This window comes from Gobio gobio (genome assembly GCF_949357685.1).
Source record: "Gobio gobio genome assembly, chromosome: 15".
Classification (NCBI taxonomy): Eukaryota; Metazoa; Chordata; class Actinopteri; order Cypriniformes; family Gobionidae; genus Gobio; species Gobio gobio.
The window spans coordinates 47023204-47034852 of record NC_137108.1 but is presented as its reverse complement, the minus strand read 5'-3'; the positions used below and the strand labels follow the sequence as shown (position 1 = coordinate 47034852).

The window sequence follows — 11649 nt, the reverse complement described above, 5'->3', positions numbered from 1 at the left end:
GCTTAATAGCTTTAACATGCAACAATTTTGAAAATGAGTCAACCATATTTGTATATTAATTTAGCGAGTGATAAAACTATCATCTCAGACATGCAACGCTGCTTTGCATAGAAAAACCTACACTAAATTGGGATAAAAATGCAAAGCATGTGAGTTTTCCACAGTAATTGAATGCAAATGACCTGATTTTATTTCCAACATTGACAACTGACACTAAAGTGATGAGAACGGTTTCCTAGTTTATCACTGCGTAATGCATTGCTTCACTTACCATATCAAAAGGTATACGAGTGGTGTTGTTTGAAAAGGCATCCTTTCAGAGATAAACTGGTAAAAACCTATAACCGCATAAAGAAGAGCTGAAGTTTGACATTCAAAACAGTGAATACTTGCACATGTGTAACGAAACCCTTTAGATGAAAAAAAAACAACACTAGTTTGCATCCAAGTTTATTTTTGAAATTCCCTACTCCCTCTATACAAGAAAAAATGACTTTCCACAAAGGCAGCAGTGAACTCTCAGTGATAGTAATATTTATGATTAGGGCAGGAAAAAAATAATAAATCAAATCACAGTGTAATCTTCCTTTTTCTTTAAATACTCCTGCTGTCATCTTTGGCTGGGGTTTGGCGGACAGTTTACCGTCAGGCCAAAGTCACGGGAAGTTACAGTTCAAGCCAATGGAGCTGCAGGCTTCAACTTTACAAAAGCCAATGCAGGAATGTTGCGTTATACTCGGATAACGGAAATAAAAAAACAAAAAATAAGAACAAGCCGCCCACGTTTGCAACGCAGACCCCAAAAAAAAACAAAAGACTGCCGGGGATGCGACAGCACTTCTTAAATTTCATAAAATTGTATAGACAAAAAATAAATCTACAAAAATGGAACTAGAATATTACACAACAATTAAACGAGTTTCGTTTAACTACACAAAACCGAAATTCTTGGTCTTGATGGCTAGTAAAAGTTTCTGTTTGAGAATCTGTTTGGAAGAGTAAAGTGGCACGTAAAGGCGAGAGATGCAGGTGTTGGCGGTGGGCAGGTGCTGGTCGTCTGGCGGGCGGATGGTGATGGAGGGCATGGGCTGGAAACCTTCTTCACTGGCCGGCAGAGATGGGCTGGACGTCCAGAAATATACCTGCGGGCGTCACACACAAACGCTTTACCATCTGCCATACATTTACGTGAATTCCTACTTGGAGTAAAGAAATGAAGAAACGTCCTACCAGGTCCTGCCTCTCCGTCATACTCATCTTCTCAACGATGGACCAAAACCAGCGTTTGAACTGCAGCAGCTTCTCCGCATTCTCGCCTGGAGGTTTAAACAAAACAACACAACACAATTGAGGTAGAACATACAAACCACTGATCCCTTAGTTACAAGCCCTTGAATAATTGGATCTGATTTATTTCATGTCATAAGCAGAAAATGTTTTCATGGCAAACTGAGTATAATAATCATAAATATAACTGCAAGCCGCAATTAAGTGGCCAAGCACCGTCATGCCATCATGGCTGGGAGCATCAGACCAACTGCAACAATGAGCAATTTAAGACAACTTAAGATGATTTTAGGCAAAACGGCTGAAAAAGCATGAATACAGTCACTAGTAATATGATTTAATGGTTTATCACTTTTGACCAATAGGTGGAGCTGTGACCAAATTGATGTCATTGTCACCTCACTCTGACCACAATCGCATTTAGGGTCAATGAGGCTGAATCTGTGCAATGCTTTGACACAGTCGCTTTGGCATCATGCCATCAAAATTTGTTGATGCGGTATATAAAAAGGGTTTTATCCATTGACATGAAATCCATTACTTTTTGCCAGCACCGACTGAAGATAAGATTCGATTTCGGTGAAAATTGGATTAACGATCTAGGAGGAGTTCGAAACAAGGGGGTAATCCAGCCCCCGGAAAGCGTACCTTCCATAGGGGTGGCCATTGCTAACCAAGCCATCGCCTGCTGTTAGCATCCCATTGACTCCCATTCATTTTGGCCTCACTTTGACAGTGAATATCTTTACATCTGAGGCGTTTAAAGACTCTATTCGTCCATTGTTTATTTCTAAACAAACACGACAATGTATAAAAGGCTCCATTACCTTGTATCTTTCACTATCGACCCGTAGAAGCCGTTTTTGTAAAAAAAAACTAGAACTAGAAGACTAGAAGACTTACAACTGTCAGACTGGTTGCTCACGTCACATATCATAGAAATGTCGTCAAGCTCAGTCTGAGGCTGCGCAGTACATCAGCCATCAGGAAGTGAGTGCTTCTATCTGACTTCACTTTTCTAAGTCTATAGGGTCGCGGTGTCCATTTATTTTACTGTCTATGGTTCGAAAAAGTATGTTTTTAAAGAAAATCAAAATGGCGGACAGGAAGTTTGGCCGACTATGGCAAAATTGGTATGCATGACCCAAGGAAACCGTTAAGAACGGTTTCATTACAATAAGCTAATTTAATCAAAAGTTATTAGCATTTTTGATAATTTTATTAACTTTTCAAGGGGATGGCGCACTAAATCTTTTTGAGTACTTTCAGGGCATGTGTCGAAGACGCATACAGAGTTTCGTAATATGCCAATGCATTTTTAAAATATAGCGTTTTACGTCAAAATTCAAAATGGCTGAAATGGGAAAGTTGGGTTGCATGCTGCACTGAATCTAAAGAGACCAGTTTCAAACCGTTCAGAAGATAAAAGCAAAAATGTACATTTTTCACATCTCCTGACCACTAGGTGGCACTACGCCAAAACTGTGCAGGTAGCCTTAGGTCAAGGTTGTCATAACACATACCATGTTTGGTCAGAATACGCTAAAATGCTGCAGAGATCGATCATAGCGTGCATTTTGGCGTGCTCTTCATCAAATTAATTTGCATGTCATTCGAGAACGGTTTGACAAATCAACTTGAATTCTATACATTTTTGTTGACACGATCTGAAGATGATCTGGTTCAATGTTCATAAAAATCAGACGAACAGTCTAGGCTTTGTGGAAAATTCAATGTGGTGGAAAAATATTTCCATGATGTAAAATTACACTTTCAATCGAGTCGTCTTGAGACAAGAATAAGAGGAAAGTGGAAGTTTGTTTCTAGCCCTTGAAAATTTGGACAGTTGGTGGTGCTAGAGGGATTGAGATAGAGACTCCAAAATTGCTGTGATTAATGTTCAGACTGTCCTCTATCTGTGTGCCAAATTTCATAACTTTCCCGCAAGGAGAAAGCCTTTGGTGCTTGGCCCGTAATAAAACTACATACAAAATGATACACAATTATAAAAAACAAACCTTCACTAAATTTCTGAATATACTGAATAAACATAAAAACAGGATATTTCACAAAAATATGCTTTGGATGGGAACAGCTATATGGTTACAAATTAAACTTGCAAAAAAGTGAATCTCAAAACATTTGCAGGGGGAAAAAAAGGCATAATTTCCAACCCGTGTCCGAGAGCAAAACACTTAATGGATACTGTCACATATCAGTAATAAAATAATAAAAATTTTAGATTTTAAAAACGGGGAACCCTGAGACTTTTTCCTACAAAAAAATGACTTGCACATCAGAGCAGAGATCAAATGCAATAAACACTCATGTTTCTTACAACAACAACAAAATATAGCAATTATATAAGACGTTAGATAAGGAATGCCTGATGTTTAGGAACACAAACATAATGGTTTGTGAAAAATATTTATATGTAGCATTGCTAACATTGTTCTTCATTAGAGAAATACTAAACCTGAATACTGAGCCTTAAAATATAAATGAAGCGCTCATGCGTGCACAAAGCTTGCCACAGCTCACTGGCAAAAGTAACGATTATGAATGTGTCGGAAAAAACAAAGGAGACTGTGAGCATTTTAATAATTTAATAAACGAGTGTTTTCTGAGTAAGTGTCGGCTGCAAAGATGAAGTTGACGACACTGGCTCGTCATCTCTGGATGTGCCTATAGAGAGAAATGAACGTTAAGTTAAACATGTCGTGCAGTAAGCGCGGTACTTGGCACTTAGCACACACTTAGCTAGTTTGATGTTAGGCTAACGTTAGCCCCTTTACATAACCGCCCGTTCTACTAACGCTTCAAATAAGCCATGTTTGAGTTTGAGGTAGGCTTGCAGCGGTAGATGTGGTCTTATTTACAACATGACAATGTGTAGCCACCACACTGACCACTACGTCCTCTGAGGCAGCGGCAGAAACGTAGGAGGCTGGCATGCGCTGCTTTATTCCGTGCTGTCGTCCTCACCAGTCCCAATTTAAATGTCACCATCATATTGTAATTTTCTACTCGACCGGCACTTTGGAACAACACAACCTTGTTTCTGCAGCGACTTTCAGCAGGTTTCCTACAACAACATCTAACATGTTTACTTTTTATGTGGCATGAGGTGGTGACAAACCACACGAAATCAGATTACAGGGTTCCTACACATTTTCCATTTCAGAATTCCATACTTTTACAGACTCAAATTACCTCTCTCGTATTATTTTCCGCTTTATATTTGGTATATAGCACAGTCATCTGTAAATATTTGTGTTTTCTCAGGGGTTTTTTCATTGATTTTGTCAGTGACAACATACAGAGCCCTTAAAATAAAAAATATATAGACTTTTGCATGGACACAAGAAACTTTTTTGTGCCCTCGAGAAACTGCATACTAGGGGTTGAATGGGGGTGATGAAAGTGGACTAGTCACTGATGATATTAATTTACAAATAAGCCTGAACCTTGAGCTGAGGCGCGAACGAGGGTTTTCTTGTGCACAGGACATCTATGGCAAAGGCTATGACACAGCGCTGTCCATAAGGTTATTGCTTCTACATAACAGCTTATTTTATCAGTTATTTTGTCTTTGGTTCAGAACGAGCAGAAATCTGTGAGAAATATAACTACCCAGATACAGATAAAGTAGCACAATAAAGATTACATCTATATGAATGCATTAGAGTGTGTGTGTCAGGTAGAATTAATTCTCACTCTCACACAGTCTTCCTAATAGTGAAGTTGTGAGTTTTAAACCCTATTCGCACGGGATTAGTATTATCTGGGGACCTCTGATGATTTGTAATAATTGCAGAGAATGTCTGGGATCTTAATCCCGTGTGAATTGGCCATGTCTGTAATTTGTAAAGTAAAAATTCCCCCGCAAATTACCTACCATATTTCGCCATACACCGAGGTCCTGTGATAATATTACTCCCGTGTGAATCGGCATCTGTGATTTGGCCGGGATTAGGCGGATCGTATCATTTTTGCAAGGTTTTTGTTTCCTGTGTGCATTTCTATCTTTATCTTTCACGAAGAATGGAGCTAGGCTGCATATAATGCGCACCATTATAAATTCCCGTGCGGCCGCGCAGATACTTAAATATTTACAAGTCTTGACATCATATCCGGGAGATAAGTCAGTAAATTCGAGTAAAATCACAGGCTTGCTTATCCCGTGCGAATGCGCCACGCAAAATTCAGATGTGGAGGAGTAATTTCTAAATCACATGAGGTCCCCAGATAATACTAATCCCGTGCGAATAGGGCTTAAGTTATCAAGAAATGTGTGCTAGAACTTTTTAGTTTCTATTTTATTGATAAATCAAAGAAACAGTGTTTACAATACAATGAATGATCCTGTGGGCGGTGTGTGTGAGCTGTGTGTGTGCGCGCGCGCGCGCGTTACAATGCAGCACTGCATTAGTTTAGAACTGTGATTGACTTACCTGTTTAAAACATGCATTCTCCCAATCCATTTTGAGCATCCAGAAGGCATAATCAAACATGTCTTGTGGAGAGTTCTCTGAATATGCATTTATTCATCATTTTAACAGTTGGAAACGGAGCGTGCATGTCAGGAAATGGCTTATCCTATTGCGCCCTCTATAGGCCAGCGACTAGTCGACATCAAACTTGACACCTTTAATGCTCTGCCATGACGCTTCATGAACTGGCTTTTTAAAAAAAATTCTACTGTTGTCTGAGGTCAACTTATGACGTTTGCGTGGTTTACATTCAAAAACATCATAATGATTAAGTAATAGGCTACTTTCTGCCTTGGTTTTGAGGCTCTCTGAAGAAACGCTCGGTTTTGATGGGCGGCATGCACTGAAGACTTGGAAGGCTAGGATTGGATAAGATTTGCATATTTAATGAGTTTCAGCTCCCCTGCACTGGCGTTACAAGGCCGAGTCTGATCACGAATTAACCAATAACACCTTCTCCAGCCTGTGGCCGCGTGCTAACGTGTGTAATCAATAGATATCAAACGATCTGTAACAATGCAATACTAACACATATAAAAAAAACATGTTTTACTCACATAAGTGTGTTGCACCGTTCCTGTCGGATCCAATATAGAAGGCACAGCATTGTTTTAATCTCAATATGTCTGCAAATCCAGTCTCGACCAGTGTCTTGTTTACAATCGATTCTGTGGTGAAATGAAGCGAACAAACGCGCAATTTCTTACGCACGTGAGCTGGAACCGGCATGTTTATTGCTCGGTATCGCTCCACGAGTCGGTGGATGGGTTTGAGGTGGTGCTTCTGCATTCTATGATGTCAATGGTCGACATATTCAGAGATCTCTCGTTTTCTGGGCCTGGTGTCTATAAAAGCTTTTCTTTGACTAACAAGGCTTTTTTCAGCTCCGAAACTTACAGGATATTCTTATATCACAATGAACTTTTATATATCAAAGGCTCAAGGGAAAGTCGATTTCTCAATTCATCACCCCTTGAAAGTCGACTAATCTGTGCAACCCCTAATGCATACAGGATTTTTTTTACGTGCTTAAACATTGCAATTTCTAGTTTTATATATACTGCAACCCATTACCTTTGTGCGTCGCTGCCATCTTACTATGAAGAAAATGAGAGCATGGATGCACATGAATTCATGGAGACCTATATGCTCACAATTTGGCTTTACTTAGGGTAGTACCTCTAATATCAAGGCCTAATGTCCAGTTTATCGCATCCTCTGTGGCAGATGAAACCATCACACTAAACGGGCTGATGGCACAATACTAAGTTTAAGGGTCTATAAAAAAAGACTGGTACAGTAAAAAAATTAAAAGGCCTTAGGTCTGCTTTAATGCATACTCTGTGGTGGCCAAGAAACCACACCGTGAAATGGGCTGATGGCACAATAGGTGGCTCAGTGTGTCCTATATGCTGTTAAATGGTGCACACACGAAAGTCTGCATATTTTTTTTTATTTCTGCAAAGGATATTCTTGGCACTGTATTACAGAGCCTCTAAAGGGACCTGAGAAGAAACCCAAAAAGCGTTTTTTGCATACTGAAAAATGCACCTTGAGTCGTGTTTAAAGAATCACTAAACAGCTGCCATGAAAACACTTCTTGTATGATAAATTTCATTCTTATTTTTTTATTATAGAAAACTAAACATGGGCAATAGTCTGGAAATGCAAATATTCTTTTCATACTCTGCTTTCTTTTTTCCATACTTTTCCAAACTGCGTAAGAACCCTGAGATTAGAGCGGTCAGACTGAAAGAGATTTCCAGAAATGTGATTTGATTTCAAACCACATATGAATGCAGCTCAAAACACGTGATTTCATGTGATTTTTTCCCATTCACATTTGCTAAATTATGATCGGATTCCAACCGGGTATGCACAAAAATTGTATTTGGGCTGGTATTCTGAACGAGGCTTAAAATGTACCTGATTCATCATTGAAAGAGGTGAAACTAATGAGCATCTGGACATTGACTTCTCCACAGCCGTTGACCAGCAGTCTGAAGTCCTCCGCTGTCAGGTCCTCCAGAGCATTCTTTGGAAGCACATCCAGAAGGCCCTTCCGCATGGCCTGTAAAACAACATCTTCATTAACATCTGCGTATGGCTTTATTTTTGGCAGAATCTCAGCAAGAGCACAGATCTTTGCATTTATGACACAGAACTACACAGAAACGCAGTTTACATAATATGATGCATCTGGGCTTATTTATTTTTATAAAATTCCTTTTATCTAAATGGCATGAGACTTTGTGACTTTTCCTACTCTTGCTATATCAAACTTCAGTGCAATAAAATTGCAAACATTTACTATAATAAATCCAAAAGCAAAACACACTAAAGAACTATAAAAGGGAGTGGAAATGGAAAATGAGCCAATGAGTGCTCCTCTGCAGCCATTCCCTGGTTATAGTGGTAATTTCATGTCATTTTCATGTTAAAAGTGTTTGTTTTCCACCAGCTAACAGAAATCCTCCACTAAAGCATGCCACATTTTTCATGTTGAATGTCCCATGAATGAAAATGAGAAATGTAGATCTTTGAAGTAAATTTTACTGCACAAAAGTAGTTAAAAATAGCAATGCTTAAAAATAATTTGATTTCATTTAAAAGATGAAGTCGAATGTTAAGGTTATGCCTTTATTTGATTTCCACTGTCTTGATCAATTTGTATTAGAGGAAAAAAAGAAAAAACAGAATTTATGCTAACACATTTTTTTTTTACTAAATATAAATAATTAAATGGTTAATTATGAATTCAATTCAACACATTACATGTTGAAAAAATATTAAAATACATTTAAAAAATGGTCTATATACTTAATGAACATTAGCTGGTTATTTAAATTTATTACAAATTCATTCAACTTCACTTGATAGGTAGTGCAGAATCCAACTCTGTTCATGCATACCCGAATATACAACCAATAAATACTTTTTTTTTTAAATGTTTAAATAATACATTCATTGGGGGCTGAGCCCCCCTAGAATTGAAATCCTAGAATTGTTGCATGCAACACTAAGGAATGTATGAATTGAAAAAAAATGTTTGTAAATGTGAATGCAAAACCCGCTAGCTCCAAAATAAGGTGAAGAATAAGCCGTGATATGGACCAGATAATCATGGCTCTTTGAGACCTAAAAAGTAGGGTAGATGACTAAAGTCATGTGCACTCACATGCAGAGGCTGTTCTGCCACCACCAGCATCCTGTGCTCTGCATATCTCCTCACATACTCGTACACGTTCAGAGGAGTCACAGGCATGTTGACCCCACCAGCCAGGAGCTCCACCTGCAGATCCAGCAGAAAACATTCAGGCATGTGCAAACACTGAACCCTAATGCAAACACAAAGGGGAAAGCAAGCCATTACCTGTCCTGCTCCTTCCTCTTTGCAGAGGTCAATAGCGAAGGCGAGGTCCATCGCCGCAAACACCGCCTCCGCCTCCTCGGTTTGAGAGTGCCGAATCAGCTGCCGCAAGCTCTCGTACATCACCGGGTCAAAGAAAGCAAAGTCGTGCCAGTTCACCTGCAGCACAAGAGAACACAAGCTTCAGTAGGGCCTTATGATTTCTGCGATGCAGACAGAATAACAAATTCCAGTCATAAAATGTTGCGAAAGTTGGCAAATTTTGGATGAGTAAAATAAAAAGTAGGGCTGTACACATTGTTTAAATGCAAAGTCTGCATGTTCAGTCTCTGTAAATGAGCGCAGGTTTGTCTACAACACATCCTCAAGCATTTGTGACAGTTGCATGTACTTCTCAAAATGATTAAGACATTTAAACTTTTCTTCCATGCTTTAATATTATAAGTAAACTTGTTGTGCAGCTTTTTTTTCTCCATTTGATTTCATTTAAAAGATGAAATCTGTTGTTTTATGTTTTATGCCTTTTTGATTTCCACTGTTTTTGATACATTTGCATTAGAGGAAAAAAAAAAGACAAACCAGAATTTATGCAAAAACATTATTACTAGTTATAAATAATTAAATGGTTAATTTATGAATTCAATTAGACAATTTGATTATTAAAATGTAATTAAACCATTAAAAAGATGAAAAGTTAAACCGATAAATATGGAATTGATGAAAAATAAAAGGGGGGGGGGGTGTATTTACAGGGCCCTAATAGCATTGTTTTGTGATTTTTTTTCTTCATGATTTCAATTAATTTTTCTGGATTCCTTTTTAATGGTTAAATTAAAATTGTATTAGTCAAAAAGTATGTCTAATTAAAGCGGAATTTGACAGGGCCCTAACTCAGCGATATCCCGAGGTTAAACCTGTCAGTATTACAAAAGTTATTAACATGTTGATATTCACCTTCCTGCCGAGCAACACCTTTATGACATGTCTGTTGAGTGTGATGGGGCAAAGTTCATTCTGTAACAGACATAACCCAAGTATCCTGGAGGCAGAAGAAAAGAATCGGTTATTAGTAGAAACTGGTGGTTCATTCTCACACAGATGTTCAAGTGAACACGTGTATCATACCTGCCGATGTTACGGAAGCAGTTGAGCCTGGCCTCAGTGTTCTTGCCTGGACGGGGCGAGTAAAAGCCCCTCTTGCCTGGTTGGTAAAAGAGAGGTGCATTATCATCCCCATCATCAGGGTCGTCCAGCTCCATGTCAACCACACTGCGGGTGGAACCATGCCTCTTTCGGTTCTCCTGCTGGTGGAATATGGAAATTACAATTAAAAACAGATCACAGGTGTAACAAAGAACTTTTTTTTAATCTCCAAAGACCTATATAGATCAACTCATTTGTTGTCAAAAATCAGAAGGAAATATGCATGCAAAAACTATATAGCACAAAAGAATAAGAGTACCCTGAACCTAAGCTGAGGCACAGGAAAGAGCCTTTAGAGTTTTGGACACAACATACTTGTGCTTTTTCAGGAGTGTCGAGGAGGCCGAGGTCCAGTATACTGTCAGCACCGTTTTCCCTGTGCAAGAGAGAGAAGCTCATAAAATAATCCACTTTCAGTAAAGAGCCTAGGTGTCACCACAAAATCAAATGGCAAACAATTATTAAATAAATGCATATTGAGTTTACTGTAATAATACTAATAAATAATTTAAGCATTTATGAGATATATTTAATAGTATTTAATGAATATGTAAATGTATTATTATATTATTTAATCATTAAATATAAAATGTAAAATATGTATAAAATTAAATACATAAATTACATATATTACGTATATAATTTCTTTATAGTATTTAAATACTATAATAAAGAATAATTACATGCACACATATACATGTACATGTACACATATGTATCGTGATCTAAGATTTAGGTCATATGTATACAAATAATTGTATTTAACAATAACAATATACATTACAATATAGTTACTTTTGGTTTAAATAAGGATTTTATAATATAAAAGTACTATTGAAATTTCATAAATCATGCCACCAATTTCAATAACACAAAAAACTAATACTAGCCTAAGTTTAAAAGAAAAAGAAAAACTCAAGCTTACAGAAGACAAGTAAACAGTCGGTAATAAAATCAGAACAAAGAAACTAACAACAAACAAAAAAATAGACCTACCTAAAAACATAAAAAAAAAAAATACTACATAAATTGTATTAAGTAATCAAATGTTTAAAAAAAACTGTATGGTCTTCACTGTTACAAAAGGGATTCAGTCAAGAAGAGCGGTGAGCTTTTTTGTTGTTTGATTAACATTAATGACAAAGTGACAGCAGTAGGGCTGTAATCAACCAAATAAAATCTTGGTCGACTGAAGTCCTGAAATTTTCGACTAAAAATCGACTAAAAATGACGTTAGGAAAAAAAAAGTTAAATTAATTAGCTGCGCACTGTGCGCAGTACTTGGTAGCCTTGTTG

The 11649-nt window shown here is 37.7% G+C and overlaps 1 protein-coding gene across 14 annotated transcripts in view; it reads right to left on the bottom strand.

Moving 5' to 3' along the window:
* Positions 1–433: 433 nt before the first annotated feature.
* Positions 434–11649, bottom strand: part of ubr5 (ubiquitin protein ligase E3 component n-recognin 5) — a 71077-nt gene continuing 59861 nt past the window's right edge. For all 14 annotated transcript variants that reach the window (XM_079837573.1, XM_079837585.1, XM_079837586.1 and 11 more), the window contains 8 exons: positions 10669–10729; positions 10276–10454; positions 10105–10189; positions 9154–9309; positions 8959–9072; positions 7707–7851; positions 1231–1316; positions 434–1142 (listed from right to left, as the gene is read on the bottom strand). In XM_079837573.1, the coding sequence (XP_079693699.1) occupies positions 930–1142; positions 1231–1316; positions 7707–7851; positions 8959–9072; positions 9154–9309; positions 10105–10189; positions 10276–10454; positions 10669–10729 (1039 nt within the window). In that variant the 3' untranslated portion in view covers positions 434–929. The remainder of the gene's footprint in view (positions 1143–1230; positions 1317–7706; positions 7852–8958; positions 9073–9153; positions 9310–10104; positions 10190–10275; positions 10455–10668; positions 10730–11649) is intronic.